Source organism: Hypomesus transpacificus, unplaced genomic scaffold (genome assembly GCF_021917145.1).
Source record: "Hypomesus transpacificus isolate Combined female unplaced genomic scaffold, fHypTra1 scaffold_494, whole genome shotgun sequence".
Classification (NCBI taxonomy): domain Eukaryota; kingdom Metazoa; phylum Chordata; class Actinopteri; order Osmeriformes; family Osmeridae; genus Hypomesus; species Hypomesus transpacificus.
In genome coordinates, this window is record NW_025814009.1 from 1 (window position 1) to 22,165 (window position 22,165).

The window sequence follows — 22,165 nt, forward strand, 5'->3', positions numbered from 1 at the left end:
GGGACACCAATTTCCAGCTCTGGCGGGGTATTAGCCGGTAATGAGCCCCAGTCCCTGTCAGAGCAATCAGAGCTTTGTCATGTTGCACTGGAGTGCTGCTGCTGCTGTGTGTGTGTGTGTGTCTGTGTGTCTGTGTGTCTGTGTGTGTGTGTTTGTGAGTGTGTGTCTGTGTGTCTGTGTGTCTGTGTGTGTGTGTTTGTGAGTGGCTTCCCGCTCTGCTGTTGGAGCAACACTGTCACCAACAAGATCATTATCTACCCAGTAGTGACAGAACTAAAGCCCTCACACTGCTAAAGTATCACTATTAAGGGATTTGGGATTAGAATTGACATGGAAAAAGTTTAGTTGCTGTGAGTGTTTGTGTGATTGTTTATATGTAATAGTGTGTGAGTGTGTGTGTGATGGTGTGTGTATGACTGACCAGGGTCTTGTATTCTATCTGCTGTCTGATGAGCTTGTCCTCGCTAAGGGAGTAGCGAGCCTCTCCGGTGATGGCGTCTATAGGACCCTTCTCCATCTGCTGCTTGATGGCACAGTACAGCATGAAGAGAGGCTCCCCTGCACACTCCTGCAAAGAGCACACACACACACACACACACACAAATAGAACATGAGAAGACGCAAGAGCCTAATACATAACACCAAACCTCGACAAGAAAAACGTCAGAAATGAAGCCTTCCCACTGGAAAGAATTCCAATGAGCTTCACATTACTCACTGTAAAATGACTAATACTCCTACTGAGATAAGCCACACACATATCAGGCAGCATTATCTTGCATTATTTATCTGAGGAACATGACAGGTTCCAAGACTGCCATTTGTTTGGCTCTGCTGTGACTGCTCCCGTCTGTCTGAGAGGCAGGAAGTGGTGGGCGGGGTGTGTGGGTGGGGTGGGGGGGGTCGGTGGGTGGGTATTGGTGGGCAGGATGGGCACATGAAACGGCCACATGGCCCCTGAAAACCCTCACACCGAGGCCCAGACAACAGACACACAGAAACCACTCACCTTAAGGAACTTGTGGAGAAGGAAGGCAAACCAGTTGGTCAGCATCTTCTCTGCCACAGACTCCGTCCTGAAGGCAAAGAGAAACAAAGTCTGAGGTTTGAGTGGTACCTTCAACAGCTGGATTACCACAGGCTGTGGGAGTGTTCTTCCTGTGCCGGGGGAGCGCTGTGGGAGTGCTGTGGGGGCGCTGTGGGGGGCGCTGTGGGGGCGCTGTGGGGGCGCTGTGGGGGCGTGAGGCAGTGAGGCTTTGCGAGGTCTAGAACACGGTGTGTGAAGAGAGAAGAGCTACTGCTGTGATGAGACTCAGCTGCTCTGTCATGGACAGGTAACGTCTGAGTGAGCAAACACACACAGGTCCACACACACACACACTGTTGGGGTTGATTGGGCATGAAAATACAAGAGTGTGCAGTGACCTCCAGACACTTTCCAACCGAGAGAGGAGGAATGAGAAGAAGCGCTCTCTCTTTCATCCACTCCGCTTGTTCATCCCTCTTTCCGTGCCAAGACAAACAGCTCGAGCCCTGATTCCCCAGATAGCCCCAGGTAGAGACAAGGGATAAAACGAGAGTTATTAAGGAAAATAAAAAACGGGGAGAGCCTGAGAGAGATGAAGGAGAAAAGCACCCAGATAGGAGTGGTTAACGAGCATGAAAGATAGATGAAAGGGTTACAATGTGAGCTTGGTCCTGAATACCAACATCTAACTGTACAGGCCTCCCTCTTTATGTCTCTCTCTCTCTCCGTCAGAGTTGGCGTGCTGGGAAAGCAAATGACGACATCCTCTCCTCTTCGTCTTGTTCTTAGAATGACCTGCTCTCTCTCACCTTCTTCCTCCTTATATCTTAGCGGTGTTTCTACCTGCTAACATCATCATTAGCACAGCTCTAACCCACACCTGCTCTGCCTGGGGGGCTCATGGGGCTCAAGTGGCATGTTTACCTGGCCCCACACACACACGCACACACTCACATATTCTCACACACAATGTTCAGACAGAAAATGGCCCTCTTAGGGGTGGGAAAGGGAAAAGCACTGTGATTATGGCTGAAGCCTGTGGTGGTGATATTGGTGTGTGTGTGTGTGGGGGGGGGGGGGGAGGGTGTGTGTGTGTGTGGGGGGGGGGCATCAGAACTGGCAGGCAATAAGGAGACAGACCAGCCCAGCTAGGCTCTAGCTCCCCTAGTATCAGGACAGCCAGCCAGCGAATAGACCAGGGATGATTACATCCATTCACTGTCTGAATGGACAGTCAGTGAGATAATCATGATTACTGAGATAATTGCGCTATCTATCCTGTGTTTGAAGGAATATGAGATGACTCATGCACACACACGTGTCCAACGGAACCGAGATCAAACTTACCGAGGCAAAGTGAGTGCAGCTATGCACACACTAAACTACACACCAACACACAAAAGTTATTTCCCACCATGGTCCTTTGTTCAATGTATGGAGGTGCCGTTGTCTGTCAGGCCTGGAGGCTGTTTCTGAATTATTAACGGTTCTGTCCCCATCTGTGTATGAGTGTGTGCGTGGTGTGTGTTATGTTTGTGTGTGCCGGTCACTATGCTGTCTACTGGATGGATGGATGGATGGACATCCATGGACATCTTCTATGTTGTCCAATGAGGAGAGTGTTACAACACACACACACACACACTTCCCCATCCACACACAGTCCCACATTAGAACAACAACAGCTCCCACACTGCATGCAGCGTGGGCATCTCTCCTGCTTTATTTGAAGACTTCATCTGAAGGAATAATGAGGCGTCTCCAAAGACGCCCGTGCGCTGTGTTTTCAAGCTGAATCAACCCCCAAAAAGAAAGTGTTTTTAGGACAATACCCACGTTTTCCCAAGTAATTGCCCCCTCAGTTCCCACACAGAAGCCTCCCCCCACCTGCCCTTCTCCCCCACCCAGACAGGGAGCAGAGTGTTGTAAGAAGTTAATGAAAGCTATTAGGCATTTTAATAAGCTCAGCAAGTCCCACAATAGGAAATCAAATGGAGCCTTTTGTGCGAGGGGCTGTGTTGAGTCTCCTTAATATCTCTGGATGGCTTAGGGAGACACCGCTCTGTTCCCCCCCTTCTCCCCTCTCTTCTCCATCTCCTCTTTTAATTGAGACTCATTAATGAACATGAGGGTTTCATTGTCCCGTAGAGCGTCACCAGAGGCTTGCTGTTCCTCTGCCTTCTCCTGCTGCTGGGAAACAAGCGACGAGGGGACAGCTTAGTGGGCAACACACCGTCTTCGAATAGAGGGCAAAATCTACACACGCACACACGTAGGTACACCATTTTGTTGGATAACACTGCTGTGCTGGGAAGCATGGGAATACCATTAGGAAACCCCTGAACTGAAGCAATAGAGAGAGAGAGAGAGAGAGAGAGAGAGAGAGAGAGAGAGAGAGGAGAGAGAGAGAGAGAGGAGAGAGAGAGATAGAGAGAGAGAGAGAGAGAGAGGCACTGCAGAACAAGAAATCAGTTGTTCCATTACAAGTATGCGAGACAAAGGGAGGAAGGGCGTGGAAGACAACGGAAGGGAGAGCGAAAGAGAGAGAGAGGGGACAGAGAGATGAACACAACCTGTCCAAGAAGGGGTCTCATGAAAGCAGTAGGCTTGCTAAGGTGTCACTGCTTAGACGGGGGGGGTCTAACATCGTAGACAGACAGAAAGAAGAGAAAAGGGACAGTGAGACAGGGGGGGACGGACAGAGAGAACGAGAGGAGGAGGGAACATGGGCAGAGGGACAAAGAAGATGGAAGTGTCCTCAGGAATAAAAGCACGACAAAAGAGAGAATTGGAGAGAGACATTGAGGAAGCGAGGGAGAGATACAGAGAGCAACGACAAGTCAGCCTAATGGTACAGAACACTACACAGCCAAACAACAGCTCTGGCGAGGAGAAGATGGAATAGGAGAGACAAGGACAGACTGTCAAAAGACTAACGGCTTTCAAAAAGCTTTTAGCCCGGGAATGCAATCTCATGTTTGAGATTGAGACTGGGCCAATTTCAGGTCAGAGAGGTGGCAAGCTTTTACAGACTCAAAGTAGTGGGCTAGGATCCAACTAGTCTAAAAAGGAAGCTCAGACAAACAGAAGTGGACACTTCAGCCGTGACCTCAAGGACTCTGGAGCCTGGCTGGCTGATAGAAGAGCATCTGCATTTAAGGAACTACTGCTCTTGTGTCTTGTTTCTCTCGGTGTACTGTGTTATACAGTACCTTCCTGAACAAAGCTGGATCGTGTGTAGGAGCCATCTGCATAATGGTGTGTAGGATCTCTGTATAGTACGCCTAGGATCCAGGACATGCAGTAAGGAAGGAGAGACTGATCACCATCGCCGACAGCTTCTGTCTAAGTCCTGCAGTCTACCTGCCCTCCAGCTGTCAGCTCTCCCTTTTCACCATGTCCCAGCCACCATCACTACTCTCTTGCCCTCCCCACTCCACCCCAAGTCATCCCTCCATCTCCCCCCCCCCTCTGGTGCTAGCATGACACTCCATCATCTCACTGGAGCTCGCTCCTGGAGAAGGGCTCAATAATTAAGACTCTGGTACAGGAGCAGCCACATCAGATCACACCACTGGCCTGTCAGAGCCCCCTCCCACACCCACACACACACACACACGCCCTCCGCCCCCGCCCGCTCGCCTAGGTACTTAACAACCACACTGGCACACACGGTCTCTCACACACACAACACACACCCACACCATCCGCATGCGACTTTCTTCCACACGGATCTCCACATGCTACACCTGTCTAGAAAAGTGCTCCTGATAGACTGATGTCAGATGTTAATAGCTGAAGAGACACTGTGTGGGTCTCTCCTACAGCAGGTGCATAACCTGGGAGAGAAGCCATGGAAAGACCCAAATAGACACAGACCCCATACTGCAGCCTGCTGGTGAAAGGGGCCTGATGCTGTGATGCATCCCCGTCCCCTGCTCTGGATGCCCAGACTCATGGGAGCGTGGGCCCTCCATTAATACTGCAGGGCTGAAACACTGGGACAGATGCAGCTATTTATAAGCATTCATCTGTGCTCTTCCTGTTGTAAATGGTTTTCTTCCAAAGGTCAGGCGTCCCAGTCTTGGTGAAAACGTACTTTGCTTCAGCATGGAGAGAGCCCTGGCAGGCCCAGTCATTAGGACATGGTCATAAGACCCAGTACACTCGAAACCACATCTATAATATGGATGAGGCAGGAAGTAGGTGAAATGACCCGGCCCAGCTTCTGTCCACTGGCCTTGTTAACCAGCTACTCAGCCTGTACCAGCATGAATCATTCATCCACAGCACCAGGACCACGACTGCTGCCACACAGCACTTCTACCCTACACCAGCTTACTAACAGCCCAGGATACCACACCTAACTGTCCATTTATATCCCTCTCTCTCTCTCTCTCTCTCTCTCTCTCTCTCTCTCTCTCTCTCTCTCTCTCTCTCTCTCTATTTCTCTGTGTCTCTCTCTATAGCCCCTTTTACACTGTTTGAACCTTGTCTGTTCAAGGCGGGAATGTTGCGCCTATTTGCCGCCTCACAGTTCTGTATAAAAGGTATAAACACGGAACGGGGGGGGTGATTGTTGTACAGGCATTAAGCTGGCAGCGGAGGTAGTCACAGAGCCGAAACGACGTCTGTGTAAAAGGGAGAGCTGGCATGCGGGATGCGCTCACTGGATGCTAACGCCACGCTTCTGATTTGGGAAATACATCACGCTAATCTGAAATCACTCACAGGGCAGCATTATGTCGACTCTGTTGAATCCCTGTAAACAAGCAAAGCCGGCATAATAGGGGTCTTCTCATGGCAATATTGAGGGATCAGAGTTTAAAAGGGGCTTGTCTCTCTCAGTCTTTATCTACTTCTCTCTCACACACGTGCACACACCCAGCTGGGGAACAGGATGCGAAGCGAGGAGGCAAGATAGCGTCTGTGTGTACCTGATGTATTATTAACATGTAGATCGTGTCCTGGCCAATATACCCACTTCTTCTAATTGGTGGGCTATTATCGGAGGACAATAAAAACAAAATGAAACACAACAAAGCAGGACTGCAGCAACCAAGCCTATAACAGTCCACCCTGGGTAGCTGAACAAACCCCAGTAGCCACGTGAAGCCATGATTACGGGCCAGTGGAACGCTTCACTTCCTGATCAGAGAACGAGCGCAGATTCCCGTTGTGATGACTCATCCTAAAGATGTTCCTCACAAAGCCCTCCTCCAAAACACAAGACGAGGACAGCCACGAAGCGCCGTGTCAAATCGGTAATCCTTTCAATTCTTTTCAGAAAGGGAGTGTAATCTAAAAACTATGGAACACTTAGGCGTGGCGTCTGGGCAGTGAGACAGCAGGATTACAATATTGTGTTCCTAATGGCAGCAGATAATGAACATGGCAGGGCCATGCTGGAACGCCTGTCAGGAAACAACAGCTTAATCCAGGTCCATTTACCTCTGCCACCGCTTCCCTCTCCGGCACTCTCTCTGTCTCTCTCTGTCTTTCACACTCTTTCTCTTTTCTCTCTCGCTCTCGGATTTTATTTACTTTGACTGATAATGACGGCCTTTACAGAAGAGAACACTGCTTGCATTTGCATCCGAATGGGGGCTTTGTCTGACAGTACTGCAGTCTCACACTGTGACACACACACACGCACACACACACACACACACACGCACACGCATAGGACAAAATGGTCCTTGCCGGGCTACAGTAATGAGCCTGGGTGAAGCCTGTCTGCTTAACTCTGTCCTCCACCCTCACCCACCGGAGACAGTAGAGAAGGGGAGAGCTGGGGATATTTAAAGATTTAACACAGGACTGAGTTTCCCAGAAACAATGTGGAGCGGAAACAAGATGAGAGAGACAGGAGCAGAGAGACAGGAGAGAGAGATAGATAGAGAGAGAGAGAGAGAGAGAGAGAGAGAGAGAGAGAGAGAGAGAGAGAGAGAGAGGAGAGAGAGATAGAGAGGAGGGAGAGAGAGAGACAGGAGCAGATAGACAGGAGCAAAGAGACAGAAGTAGAAAGACAGGAGCAGAGAGAGAGCCGAGCTGCTGATTAAAGTTTCAGAAGCAGCAGAAGCTCGGAGGCTGAGAGAGTGACAGGGCCTGTTCTCACACTGCGGGGTGGGGGGGGGGGGGGGGGGGGGGTTATAGTGGACGTGAGGAAGGACAGTGTCTCTACACTCTGTTTGGGGGGGGAAATATATTCTAATATTCTCCCCAGTAAAAAAGCATTTTTTAAAGGTCCAAGCATCTTTTAAGGCCTCCCATTCAGTCGACAGAAGGCACCAAAACGGAGCGTGAGACTGAGGGATGGCGTGTGTGTGTGTGTGTGCTTGGCGTGCGTGCGTGGTGTCCCACCTGCGCAGCAGCAGCTTGGGGTGGTTCTTGCTCTCCAGGTTGCGCTCGATGAGGTCAGACAGCAGGTGCTTGAGCACGTCAGTGGCGTACTCCAGGCGCCCCTGCAGCGCCGTCATGATGAGCGACGCCACGTTGCCACGGTCGCGCATGGAGAAGGAGCGCTGCATCTCCAGCGTGCGGATGAAGGTCAGGAGGAACACCTTGTTGTTGATGAGCTGACCAAACACCTTCAGAGCCTTCTCCACGTGCAGCTGGCCGTTACCAGACACCTGCACACACACACACACACATTTCATAATTGTCACTGAAGAAATCCTTGATTTAGTGGTGACATTCGACTGCACAGGGACAATTGCTGCTTGGAGATCGTAAATACTGTTATGAAACTCTGACATACTAGACCCTCCATTAAACATCTCTTATGAAGCTGCACTATTAGGTCCTCCACAGCCCTATGACCTGTTCTATATCATGCAGCACTGCGCAGTAGAGCTAGCCTCTGGCTGGCCTGGGAGCAGCTGTGGTATTAAACAGCTACACGGAGCGCCAACTCCAGCTCTGCCAAGCTCCCAGGGCAGGCAGAGCATTGGGCATTACCCAGTTCATTACTCCTCATACTGGAGCTACTGGTGGATGAAATAGCTGCCGGCTGGGACCCTGTATTGGGCCCTGTTTACCCTGGAATGATGTGTGTGAGTGTGAGTGTGTGTGTGTGTGTGACCAGAGGGCAAAGAGGCAGGCTGGTTCATACACTCTCTCTCCCCCAGGGCTTTGAGCTAGATATGGAGGCAGTGCTGGAGGATGGTGGTAACAATTAACAACACAATTTTCTCTCCCTTTCTTTCGCTGTCTCCATATCACTCCCTCCCTCTCTCTCCCCCCCCTCTCGGTCCATATCCTCTCTGTCCCTCCTCCTTCTGTCTCCCCCCACACCTCCCTCCCTCTCCCTCCATCTCCATGCTCACCTCCAGCTCCCTCAGTACAGGGTGGTCCTCTATGCCGGGGAAGAGCACCCTCATGGCGTAGGTTCTGTAGTCCAGGTGGGGGATGCCAGCGCGGTCCAGATCGCTGGTCAGCTCGTTGATGTCCGTCTGCAGCTCTGCGAAGGCTGAGAGAGAGAGAGAGAGAGAGAGAGAGAGAGAGAGAGAGAGAGAGAGAGAGAGAGACAGGAAAGGCCGTGAGTCAAATACACCCCAAGCAACATCTCCTCGCACAATGCAAAAAACTGACGGCTAAAACCCTAGGATCTATCGATGTCAGAAATAAGTCACTAAATCGAGTATTTCTCCAGAAGAAACAAAGAGAAGAGCAGATAACACCACACCTGGCACCCGCACCGAGGGAGCGAGGAAGGAGAGCGGAGAGAGAGGGGGATAACACTCTTCTGGCCAATAAATTGGCAGGTGTGTGTGCTGAGGCTGCAGGTGAGCTGTGCTAATTGGCCCCATCCTGTCTGTGTCCTGGGCCCTTCTCTGCCCTGAGGGCAAACACCCCCCCACCCCTCCCCCTACACTCTTCCTCCTCCTCTCACTACAGCCTTGCCCTGCACCAGGGCTCAGACACACACTCCTGTGGGGGGCCCAGGTACCCGTCTAAATCCACCCTGGGGCCATGCCTCCTCAGCTGCTGACGGTTTAAACATGAGACCCCTCTCCACCAGACGTCTGTCTGTCTGTCTGCTTCTGGGACCATAGACACTCCACGCCTTACTCTGTAATATGCCTCCATCAACCTCTCTCTCACCCTTTCACTCCATTATACTCAAACAGACAAAAAACACACACACACCACAATGTAAGCCTATTAAAGCTAGCAGGAGGGGATCAGCAACAGATCCTTGTAAAAAAGCCTGGTAGACAGACCAAACTGGACTCTCCTTCAAACTCTCAGGAGTAACATTCTGTTCATTAAAATCACAATTTCCATAAAAGTCCATAAAAGGCCACTGATGCAGCATCAGAACAGGTTGTACGCAGACAATCCAAATGGGATTATGTTATTGGTAGGTTGAATCCTATCATGTGACAAACAAGTCATTCCTGGCTGCCTGTGGCTTTCTCTCCGTCTGGTAAAAACCATGTGTCCTCCAGCCCGCTGCATTCCCTACGTCACTTACCAGCCTGACGGAAACTACCTGAGTGAGGTAGTGTCCTAGTGCCCCGAAACAATACTACTAAAAAGGGCCATCAGAGAGTGTTGTCTGTACAGTCAGACAGGTGAAGTCAGCCGCTGCACCACATCCCTGAGGGAACAGCCCCTGCACGCCTCTGAAAGACACCCCGCGCTCACACGCTCTCTCCGGGAGTCGGGAAAAAGGCCACTATGAAATAAAAATGATGATGCCGTTCCAGATCTCCTAAACGTACAGTTGAGTTTCCTCCGCTGTGTTAGACATTGTGTGTGAGGAGGTCACGGCGTGTGCCTGTGTGCGTGGAGGTACAGTGGATGTGCGTCAGTGGGAGAGCAGAAGGCCTTCTGGAAATAGGGTGTGCCACGATAGGGGTCGCGGGCAGGGCAGACGTGTGTGTGTGTGTCAGGCAAAAACATGAATCACTGACCCACATTTGCCGTAATTACTATTACATTATGCAACACCACTGAACTCCTTCCTAGGCACTCCACAGAAACGCCCATCTATGCTTTTAATATCATTGAACTCGGCACATGTGAACCACAATTGATGAACTTTACACTGTCACACACTGAGGAGCTGCTGGGATTTGTATTTTATGCTACAGAAGCTAAAGCTAGTGTACCAAGGGCACAGTGTACATAATTAGATCAAATCCAATTAAATGTCTACCCCCTTTTTACAAGCAATGTCACAGATGGCTTCAGATGGTGTCATAGTTAAGGGCAACAGAAAGTGAGGTGAGGTCATTAATAATTATTCACAATAATTATTCATGTAGAATTATTAGTCTACATACAAGTATTAGTATTGTGTTAGGATGTTTTGTACTGTAATAGTAGTGTGAGTAGTAAGAGGAATGGTTTTCGAACAGTTTTATTGCACTGAAGTTTGTATTTGTCCTGATGTCCGAGGGGTTCTCACCTTCCTTGCACTCCAGCGCCACCCTGGACTCCAGGTTGTCCATCTGCATCTGCAGGCGCTTGAGAGTGAGGTCATTCTCTCGTGACTTGCGTTTGTAGGCGATGAGGACGAGGATGACGATGATGAGGAGCAGGCCGCCGCCAGCGGCGATGCTGACGATGGCCGGGAGGGTGAGCAGGCTGTCAGACAGGATGTGGACCGCGCCCGGAGACACGTGGAGACCACCCACCTGGACCTGGGACACACACACATACACAGTGGATTACAAGACATTGTACTGGATGAAGAAATGAACACATCCAGACTCTCACACACACCAACCAACCCTACACACACACACACACACACACACACACACACACACCCCTGCACGCTGATCTTCCGAGAGAAGTGAAGTGTTCTGGGGCATGCACTCAATAGAGCAGAGTAGTAGAAATAATTGCACTGGATTCCTGTGAAACCTTTTGACAGCTAGGGCTGTCATACTGTGTTCCCTGTGTTCTGCTTCCTCCAGCTGAATGAACAATGACGAGTGCAAACATAATGGCGTTCACAGGTCAAACACTATGGAAAATAAATCACTTACTCTCTTTCAAACACTCCCACACCCACACCCACAAGCAGACACACACACTCCCACTCACTCCCTACCAAAATACACACACACACACACACACACACACACACACACACACACACACACACACACACACACACACACACACACACACAGAGGGTCCACACTAACCATGATTTTGTACTGTCCGGTGAGATTCGGGGGCTCACAGAGCAGCTGGCTCTCGGACACAGTGACGGAGCAGGGGGTGTCCCCAATCAGCACGGTGTAGTTGAGCTTCACCCCCCCTGAGGCCGGGGGCACCAGGTTTCTGCCCTGTGGGGGAGATAGAGGAAGGGGGGTGGGGTGGTGGGCAGGTGTGAGGTGGGGAACCCTTCGATCACATCACACGCTCACTATAGCAGTCAATGAACCCAAACACAAACATGGTTTCGCATTGTCAGCACATCTCCTTGATGGATGTCAGAAGGGCAGTGACGGGGAGAGGAGGGGAGAGGAGGAGGGCAGCCCCCCCCCCCCCCCCCCCCCCCCCCCACACACACACACACCCAGCTCCTGCCAGGGGTTCCTCCCTACCTTGAGGATGATAGGCGAGCCAGGCTTCTGCTCCAGGACCCCGTTGGTGCTGAGCGGTTCGAAGTAGGGGTTGGGGTAGTACAGGAAGTTGGTGTTGTTGTAGACCAGCAGAGCCTGGACGTTGTTGAACACAAAGCCAAACTCGTCGGCGTGCTTGACTGAGTCCAGACCGGGGCGGTACTCTGTTACCAGGGAGGGGGCAAAGCAGCTCATACTGGTGGCGTTCAGAACCTTACACACCTGGGGAAAGAGAGAGAGACAGAGAGAGAGAGAGAGAGAGAGAGAGAGAGAGAGGTGAGCTTCTGATAGTCCTTCAGAGACGTGCTGTTGCACTAACAAGCAGCAGAGCCGCTGCACTCGTACGAGCTCATGCTCTAATAACCTGAGTTCTCCTGAAATGAAACATGAACACAGGCTGGAGAGGCAGGATCAGACAGAGCTGCTCTGCTTTCCACACACACAGCACACGGCACAGCCAGTGTCGAGCACCACTACTCATATTCCCCCCTATGACAAGCACACACTGGTACTGCATGGCTAACATGAACATGGCTATTACACCTGGTGGGAACTTTAAGGTCTGATCTCGCTCGTGCTACAACACACTTCCAGAGGAAAAGAGGATGGATGGATTTTCCTGCTTTCATTAAACCAGTCTTTGAGTGTTGCCATGGACGCCTCGAACAATGGAAGTGGAAATGACGGAATGTCGTCTGTCCTTCTCTGACCTTCACCCTTGTGACTGACTGGAAGGGTTAGTCCATCCAGCTTCAGAGGGACCTGCCAGGTATACACAGTACAGCTGTATAGGACTGACACCTCTCTCTCTCCCAGGGAAGCCCTGTCCCAGCTCACAGCTCACAGCAGGGAGGAGCGTTTGATTGTCGATGCTTCACCTGGAGATGTTGATCCCACTCTCTCACCTACTTCTCTCTCCCCTATCTCTCTGTCATGCTTGGCTCTCTCCCGATGGTATGACCTCATTAGAGCTAAATATATTCAAAGCTGTCGTGAGCTGGGGAGGTGCCACGCCTCCTACCTGTTGTGCTGCTGCCTGCTGGGGGGAGGGGGGGGGGCTTGATACAATCACACTCTGCCTGCTGGGGGGAGGGCAGGGGGATCGATTCAAACACACTCTGCCTGCTCCCAACAACTCACATATACTGTACACTGTATAGGGAGGAGAGAGACTGAGAGACAGAGAGAGAGACAGAGAGACAGAGAGAGAGAGAGAGAGAGAGAGAGAGATAGGGGGGGGGGGGGCAGTTTGTGGGGAGGGACATGCTCCAGACATGCTTTTTGAGCTAGGGACTACTACAACAGTGTCTCTTGGTCTGTGTGTGTTTTTCTTGTGTGTGTGGGGGTACTGGAATCAATTATTAAGGGTCTGTTTAGTACTCTTGGTTCTCTGGGCTGGTTCCACAGCACACTAAGGCGGGTTCAGGAGGAAGACAGAACCGCAGAAACACGGTTCCCACATCGCAGCTGAGCCAGCTGCAGCCACAGCCCAGCGTGTGTGGGCCGGGACAACCTCCCCGGTGACTCCTGGAGTGGAATGACATCATACAGCCCTCTACAACCCTGGCTTTCATGTAAGAGAACTGGAGTATGAGAGAGAGGGATGGAGAGAGAGGCAGAGAGAAACAGGAAGAAAGATGGAGAGAGAAAGAGAGAGAGATACAGAGCAGGGGGGAGCTGGAGACAGCAAAACAGAAAGAAAACGAGAGCGAGTGAGAGAGCAGGAAAGAAAAGGAGAGAGAGAGAGGGATGTAGATAGGGAGATAGAGAGAGAGAGAAAGAGAGAGCGAGAAAGAGCCTTTTAAAAATGGATAGAAACGGAGAGCGCCGGTGACACACTTTTCCAAGCATGTCCTAATCCTGTTACAGGATGCAGAGAACAGCTCAGTAAGAGGGAGAGGAGAGAGTAAGGGAAGGTTTACACTCTAATTCCATCTTATCTGCTACTCTGGTGATGGCTATCTGCCGGAAGTGTGTTTACTTACACGACACACTCCTGACCAATTCATCTGAATGAGCAGCAGATCATTCCGCTTCCCGGCCGACAGTGAAAGTAAAAGTTGCGCACAGTTTTTCCTCGCGGCAGCGATAAACTGACATGTGAGAGAGACGGGCACAGATGCTGCTGTCGCTGGCTCTGTCTTGGTGGGTGCAGACAGCTATTTGCAAGTCAACGATGGCTCCTTCCACCATCTGTTCAACCCGAGCCGCACACCGCACCGCCTGTTTTCAACACACGCCGTCAACACTCTTTTCCAGCGTTTTCTTTTTTTGAGAGGTTTCTTTTTTGTTTTCTTTTGTCTCTTCCTTCTCGAAAATCCTTCCCTTCACTGCGTCCTGTCTTCTGAGCCGCTCATCACACGAGGCTGTGGCATGACGATGACAGCAGCCAATCCAGGGAGAGGACTGGAAGAATAAGCCAATGAGCTTAGGGCCTTACGGCCAGTGATGGGAGGAATGATGCCTTGCGGGGGATAGCAGGGGATGTGATTGTGGGTAGTGATGGGGCAAATGGTGCACCTGAGCACTGCCATAGCTTAGAGGGATCGGTGGAAAGGCTGAGATTTCTTTTTGGGGCGGTATCATATATTAGACGTCATTGTGTTGAAACTAATCCTTATGCTTACGTACTGTACCAGATCAGTCAGTATACCAGCTAGCACATCCGGCTGGTTCCCCAAAGTCTCCATATTCAGACTGCAAATGACTGCATGTGAACTCTTCACATCCAATGCAAAGTGGCTCCAGGGCATCCCAGACATGAGCTGTGGTCCTGGATGGAGACACAGCATGGCAGCATCTGAGGGCTGGGCTGGGCTCCAGGGCTGAGGGGGTTAGGAGTCACCGGTTGCATGATGGTTTCTTATGAGTGGTCCCAGTCCTACACTCAATCTATCCTCCTCCGTGCCTGCTGTTTCTACCAACTGCTACTGTAGATACTGCTGGCAGCTACTCGTGTCCGTGTTCAAACCCTGCCTGCCTGCCTGCCTGCCTGCCTGCCTGCCTGCCTGCCTGCCTGCCTGCCTGCCTGCCTGCCTGCCTGTCTGTCTGTCTGTCTGTCTGTCTGCCTGGACTGGTTCATGTAGCAGTTTGCTGCACCACCAGGCTGAAGGTGAAAAATGTTCTCCCAGTAAATGAGTTTGCTGCTTGGAGATGTCTGCCAGCCCTGCTGCGAGAGTTGAATAATGCCCAGTGTTGTTCCACTGTCGATGGACACGTGTTACGGGCCTGTGGCCAGGAGGGAGAGGTGGAGCGATGGATGATGGCAGCGGAGGAGAAGGGGGACTTGGCTGGAGCACAATGGATGGAGCGTGAAGCAAGTGAAGAGACTGGAGGGGGAGAGGAGCCTGGGAGAGGCTGTCCAACGGATGTAGGAAGAACAGATGATAGTTTCATTCGATGGAAATCTCACCATCTAATGTGCACCAGGGGTGTTTATAATGTGCCTCTTAGGGAGATGTTATTCTTTGAGACATTGTTCCTTCCTGGCTGTGTGATTGTATAGGGGGCGAGAAATGCTACATTTGGGAGCTCCTCTTGTAGAGTATGTCTGTGATCAGCTCAAACAGCACCTGACGGTGCCCGCCGCACCCCAGCCCTTTTCCCAGTATCACACCAGACAACTTAAGAGCCCAAACCGCGGCGGCTTGATTCTCACGGGAAAAGATGATGATGGGTGGAGGCTGAAGAATAAACCTTTTAACTTTAATCAAGACAATGATTAATGTTCCAATTGTGAACCGGTGACAGGTACCAGAGCCCGTCGCAAAAGAAAATTGTCTCCCATTCCGAGGCAGCTTCTTTGTGAATCTTCGCAGGTGACACGAGGGAGGGAGACGAGCGAGGCAATTTAGAGGGAGGCAGGTGATGCTTTGAAGGCCGTTTGACAGGCGGCAGGCCCTGATTGCTAGGCTGCACTGCTGTTTGCCTCCCCCAGCCACAAAGGGGTGAGGAAGGGATGAAGAGATCCATAATTGTAACCTCAGCAGTTAATAAAAATTCACAAGGCTGGTTGTAGGGTGGAATCAAAGGCAGGCAGGCTCTGTGCTAGACGGCTCAGCGCGGCTCTGCTGGTGTGTGTGTGTGTGTGTCTGTGTGTGTGTGTGTGGGGGGGGGGGTGACGACTGCTCCATAAAAGAATGAAGAAAGGATGCTCGTTCAAAGCCTCCGCAAACTGACAAAACCAGACAGCAACCACACAAGTGAAATCCCATTTCAGGAGCTTTCGAAGAATCCTCTTTTCTGGAATAAGTCACCATGTAAATACAGGGGCTGTGGTTGCTCCTCACCCTGCCTCCTGCTACTCACAGGGGGGAACTGTGTCTGTAGGCCGGGACTGGTCTGACAGGAAGGCCCAGGGCCCACACAGGATAGTGTTGCCTGAAGAAGTAGTCAAATGACCCACACACCTCTGGTCTAAATTGAGAGTCCTAAATGTCCTGACGAGATGGGGAGCGGGAGATTCAGGGGGGGGAAGCAGCTAGCTTCTCTTAGAAAACACATCTGTTAGAGAAGCGTGTGAACACAGGGTTACATGAGGGAGCCACTTCAAAAGATGGCTAGGAACATGTTGGTGGGTGTCTGTGTGTGCATGTGTGTGTGGACTCTTAAGTAATACTGCACAGTATGTGAATGTTCACAATCACATTTACTGCAGGCTATTTCCTGACATTGTGCAATTTGCTCAGCCATCCTCACCCCCCCCCCCCCCCTGTCTCTCCCACCACCATGCCCTCCCCACCTTCACCTCAAACACAGAGCAGAAATACCATTCCCTTAATTAAACATGGACCCCCAGGACTGGGGAGCAAATGTAATTTGTAACGATTCCACCGCCTGGCCCTGATTATACAGACCCTCTTTATGCTGACCAAAGTCCTCTGACAGCAGTTAATCTTCTATTGAAACCCATTAGGAGGTGCGATGCCCCCCCCCCAAACCCCTCCTAGAATCCTAAGTCTCCCTTAGCTCTGCTTCATTGCCCACCCCCCTCTCCATCTCTCAGCCCGCCCACCTGCTCCCTCACTCACTCGGGCTTCTAAACAACTCCCAGCGAGGAGATCTTTCCACTTGAACTTTGACAATTACAGTAGAGCAGAGTCCAGCAGAATAGACTAGAGCAGGGGAAAGCAGATTGGGGTAGAACAGAGTAGAACATAGTAGAACATAGTAGAACATGGTAGAACAGAGTAGAGCAGATTACAGCAAAGAACAGTAGGGTAAAGCATTGCAAAGTCCAGCAGAACAGAGCAGAGCAGGGTAGAGCAGGGTAGAGCAGGGTAGAACAGGGTAGAGCAGGGTAGAGCAGAGCAGGGTATAGCAGGGTAGAACAGGGTAGAACAGGGTAGAACAGAGCAGAGCAGGGAAGAACAGGGTAGAGCAGGGTAGAACAGGGTAGAGCAGGGTAGAGCAGGGTAGAACAGAGCAGAGCAGGGAAGAACAGGGTAGAGCAGGGTAGAACAGGGTAGAACAGGGTAGAACAGAGCAGAGCAGGGTAGAGCAGGGTAGAACAGGGTAGAGCAGGGTAGAACAGGGTAGAGCAGGGTGGAACAGGGTAGAGTAGGGTAGAGCAGGGTAGAGCAGGGTAGAACAGAGCAGAGCAGGGTAGAACAGGGTAGAACAGGGTAGAGCAGGGTAGAACAGGGTAGAACAGGGTAGAGCAGGGTAGAACAGGGTAGAGCAGGGTAGAACAGGGTAGAGTAGGGTAGAGCAGGGTAGAGCAGGGTAGAACAGAGCAGAGCAGGGTAGAACAGGGTAGAGTAGAGTAGAACAGGGTAGAGCAGGGTAGAACAGGGTAGAGTAGGGTAGAACAGGGTAGAGCAGGGTAGAACAGGGTAGAGTAGGGTAGAGTAGGGTAGAGCAGGGTAGAACAGGGTAGAACAGGGTAGAGCAGGGTAGAACAGGTTAGAGCAGGGTAGAGCAGGGTAGAGTAGGGTAGAACAGGGTAGAGCAGGGTAGAACAGGGTAGAGCAGGGTAGAACAGGGTAGAGCAGGGTAGAACAGGGTAGAGTAGGGTAGAACAGGGTAGAGCAGGGTAGAGCAGGGTAGAGCAGGGTGGAACAGGGTAGAACAGGGTAGAGCAGGGTAGAACAGGGTAGAGCAGGGTAGAACAGGGTAGAACAGGGTAGAGCAGGGTAGAACAGGGTAGAGCAGGGTAGAGCAGGGTAGAACAGGGTAGAACAAGGTAGAGCAGGGTAGAGCACCTTCAGTGCCTGAAGGTGTTGAGTATGGCCTAGTGTAAAGCAGTCTGATGAAACACTGCATGGAAGACGCCAACACCCTCTCCTTCATCTGTAGAGTGTCTCGGGCCACACTACTAGCAGGAAGGTTCTGGAAGTGTGAGTGGTTCAGTAGTATTCCCTTTCAGCCCAGTAGACTTTGGTTGAGTAGTAGTGTATGTGGATGATGGCTGGAGGGGTACTTACGTTGACAGACTCTTTCCCTCCATATTTGACTCTGATCCTGGGCTCCTGGACTATGTCCAGATTGGTTCCTGTCACCATCAGAGGGGTGTGGCCACTGCACCAGAGACAACAGACATCACAAGTCAGATACACAGCCAACCAGATATGTAAGTCTACCCCTGCTCTAACTTGAAACCCCAAAACTCAAACGCTTCAAACACCTCTGATAAACAAATACATATATATATGCTAAATTCAAACTTTCTTTGACAATACTTTTTGAGGAGATAATAGGCCTTTGAGGAGGTCATGATCAAAGATTCTTTTAGCAGACTTCAGTAGCTGCAATCAAACGCAGCACGCTTGTCTTTGAACCACCAAAGGAGCTGTGCTGCGGTAGTTATCATTCAGGGGCCGTTCCTCGCTCGATAATACCCCAGATAAACACCGCAACTGGAGAGGAGAGGAGGGGAAGGATAGAAGGTGAGGTGGGATGAGATGAGGAAAAGAGGGAGGTGGGCAGACTGGAGAAGAAGAGAACTACTTTTCTCCAGTTGTGTCCACCATTGTTGTTGAGGAAGGCTCAGCAGCATTACATCGACACCACACAGAGCCGTATGGCGGTGGTGTATTATGCTGCTGCCGGAGCCATTCCGCCGCATCGGATGAGTCCCCACTCTAACTATGGATTTCATGGATTTCTATTGCTGCAGGTTAGGTATCTGCTGCATCTTATGTAATGAATGACAAATCTAGCTTTCCCTCCCGGTTCCTCTTAGCTGTGTGTCTCTGTGTGGTGTTGTGCAGACAGGGAGCACTGGCAGCTGCTTTGATCCCCTCCTTCTTCCGGCTCTATTTGTCGCTCTGTCTGGTGTGTGTGTGTGTGTGTGAGTGGGGGAAAGGGGATGGGGCGTGGGGCGGAGATCCTTCAATACAGAGAACGATAAACAAAGTGGTGTCCTTCCCCTCTCTCTCACTGTTTCTACCTCGATCTTTCAATCTCTGTCTCTGTCTCTCTGTTCTCTCTATCTTGGTATCTCAATCATCCTGTCTCGTTCCTTCTGTCTCTCTTTCTATCTATCTCTTTCTCTCTCTCTATCTCTCTCTCTCTCTGTCTCTCTCTGTTTCTCTATCTAGGTCTCTCAATCTTGTTCTTTCTGTCTCTCTCTGTCTCTTTTTAATTGTAGATTAGATTGCTTTCCTAATGTTTTTTATTTTATTTTTATTTCACCTTTATTTAGCCAGGTAGGCTAATTGAGAACAAGTTCTCATTTACAACTGCGACCTGGCAATGTCCCTCCCTCATATGTCTGTCTCTCTTTTTTCTGCCCTCTGGCACGATGAGGCGATGCAAAGTGGAGCAGGGAGGAGCAGGGAGGAGCAGGGAGGAGCAGGGAGGAGCAGAGTGGAGCAGGGAGGAGCAGGGAGGAGCAGGGAGGAGCAGGGAGGAGCAGAGTGGAGCAGGGAGGAGCAGGGAGGAGCAGGGAGGAGCAGAGTGGAGCAGGGAGGAGCAGGGAGGAGCAGGGAGGAGCAGAGTGGAGCAGGAAGTAGCAGTGTGGGGAGCAGGGAGGAGCAGTGTGGAGCAGTGTGGAGAAGTGTGGAGCAGGGAGGAGCAGGGAGGAGCAGGGAGGAGCAGTGTGGAGCAGGGCGGAGCAGGGAGGAGCAGTGTGGAGCAGAGTGGAGCAGGGAGGAGCAGGGAGGAGCAGTGTGGAGCAGGGAGGAGCAGGGAGGAGCAGGGAGGAGCAGTGTGGAGCAGGGAGGAGCAGGGAGGAGCAGGGAGGAGCAGTGTGGAGCAGTGTGGAGCAGTGAGGAGCAGGGAGGAGCAGAGTGGAGCAGGGAGTAGCAGTATGGGGAGCAGGGAGGAGCAGTGTGGATTAGTGTGGAGCAGGGAGGAGCAGTGTGGAGCAGTGTGGAGCAGGGAGGAGCAGGGAGGAGCAGGGAGTAGCAGTATGGGGAGCAGGGAGGATCAGGGAGGAGCAGGGAGGAGCAGGGAGGAGCAGGGAGTGTGTGCGTCCTACCTGGCGATGCTCCACTCAGGCTCGATGCGCTGGACTGTGGGGTCCTCCATGTACTCAAAACTCAGGCTCTCCCGGACCTGGGCCCGGTCCACACTCACGGTGATCTGCACCAAGCCCACCCCCGACAGAGAGGGGGCAGAGTAACACACAATCTCCGTCATGGACCTCCTGCAGGGAGGCAGCACACACACACACAGACACAGACACACACACACACACACACACAGTCAGTCAGCGTGTGTTTGTTTCTGGTCTTCACCACCTCTTGAATCTGTGCCAGTTCATTAGTACCACCCTGACTGTGGGAGAGGGCCCCCCACCGTCCTTTTCCTGCCAAAAACCGTGGAAAAACACAACACTAACCGTAATTAGGCCAGATCTTATTAAAACTGGCTTGACTCCTCAACCTTACAGTATCACAATCAGACTAGCACAGCATGCTTTTAAATAGAACCCTAAGATAGGAGATGGAGTAAGGGAGACAGAGACAGTAAGATAGGAAGGAAGGCAGAAAGGAAGGAAGGAATTAAGGAAGGAAGGATTTAAGGAAGGAAGGAATGAAGTTGAGGGGAACACAAGGTTGTCTGGAGGCTATTATTAGCAGGGTTTGATGCAGTAGGTCATCAAAACCTTATTAAGATTTACACAAGGTTCTGACAGAGGGAGAGACAGAGGTCCCGAGGGGCGTCTCTAAGATGAAAAGCGTGAAGGAGAGATCGAGGAGAAGTACCCCTGGAAATGGGAAATACAGGGTGTTACATAACTGACAAAATCACCACTGTATTGGAAAATCTTACAAATGGTTTGTCCCTTTATAACTTCTCCCATCTTTGCTGCGTAAAGGAGCTGAGCAGAAACCATAGCCGACATTACAGCATGTAACAAGTTGTGTGTGTATTTGTGTGTGTACTGTGAGTCTTACCCATAGAACTCGCAGGTCTGATTCCCAAACTGGACATTAACACTGCTGCCAGCCCCCAGGTTCTCCCCCAGGATGGTGACCTTGGTACCCCCAGACTCTGGACCTCGGCTGGGGGAAAGAACCTGCACGGATGGAATCTGCAGAGAGTGAAGGAGAGGCGATGGAGAGACAGCAAGAGATGAGGGAGAGATAGACGAGGGAGCGAGAGAGAGACATGTGGAAAAGAGAGAGAGGTATGTTTAGAGAGTAGAAGAGTATCAGTGTCTGTGCTGAATTCACCTCATGCTGTCTGCCGGTCATCCAAATAACTGCTACTGGTGGCAAGTGACTGTAATATACAGGCATCTGTCCCTTATCTTCATAAGGGACAGATGAGACGAGGGAAGCTTTTAAAGACCCACCACCCTCCTCCTGTGTTTTGTTGTTGCATGGCACACTTCTGTCTGACTAACCCTTTCAAGAGGCAAGCTGGAAATAACTGTTTACAGCAGGCCTTCGTCACAGGAGCCTGGGACAGACAGAATGGACAACTATCTAAACAGACAGCCCAGACACCCTGAGACAGACAGATAAAACAGCTCTACTTGAAGTACAAAAACACACACACACACACACACAAACAAACAAAAACAGTCCTTCATTTACACTGTCCTTTGTCAAAGAGGGGCCATAATGCTTTATGAAACAGGCGGCCACATGGGGAGTCTGTTTTGTTGTCTACAAATTGAAGAGAGCTTTTGTTATGTTGCTTTGTTGCTTTCTCTTTTATGGCCCATGAAACTGGGGAATTGCAGGTAACATGTTTGAAGCTCCACAGAGAACATCAGCCATTTCCAGAGCAGCAAATGCATTATGGGTAAGTAAAGTGGCGATCCAGCCCAATAACAAGCACCAAACACCAGCCCAACCCCCCAACATGTCCATGTGCCCCCAGAATGCTGTAGTGGCCAGGGAACAGGCTGCTAAAATAACACTATGAAAACAAAGCTGCTAATTACTAGCTGCTGTTAATTGTTAAGGGGCTAGCTAATAGGAAACATGTGAATGGGACAGGTGATAATCAGTCTGCTGCAGGCTGGTTGTGTGTGTGTGTGTGTGTGTGGAGGGGGACAGTGAGGACAGGTGCAGTGGTGTGTGTGTGTGCCAGTCCTCCCAGGGTCTGCTCCAACTGCTGCAGCCAACCCAAGCTGCCTCCTCTTCCTCCA

At 51.1% G+C, this 22,165-nt stretch overlaps 1 protein-coding gene across 1 annotated transcript in view; it reads right to left on the reverse strand.

Moving 5' to 3' along the window:
- Window positions 1-12: 12 nt before the first annotated feature.
- LOC124465427 (plexin-A2-like) overlaps window positions 13-22,165 on the reverse strand; it is a 42,657-nt gene continuing 20,504 nt past the window's right edge. The window contains 10 exon segments of the mRNA XM_047017196.1: window positions 13-568; window positions 1,010-1,076; window positions 7,391-7,659; window positions 8,356-8,498; window positions 10,446-10,680; window positions 11,194-11,337; window positions 11,599-11,838; window positions 18,042-18,135; window positions 20,039-20,206; window positions 20,961-21,097. Coding sequence (XP_046873152.1) covers window positions 371-568; window positions 1,010-1,076; window positions 7,391-7,659; window positions 8,356-8,498; window positions 10,446-10,680; window positions 11,194-11,337; window positions 11,599-11,838; window positions 18,042-18,135; window positions 20,039-20,206; window positions 20,961-21,097 — 1,695 coding nt within the window. The 3' untranslated portion in view covers window positions 13-370.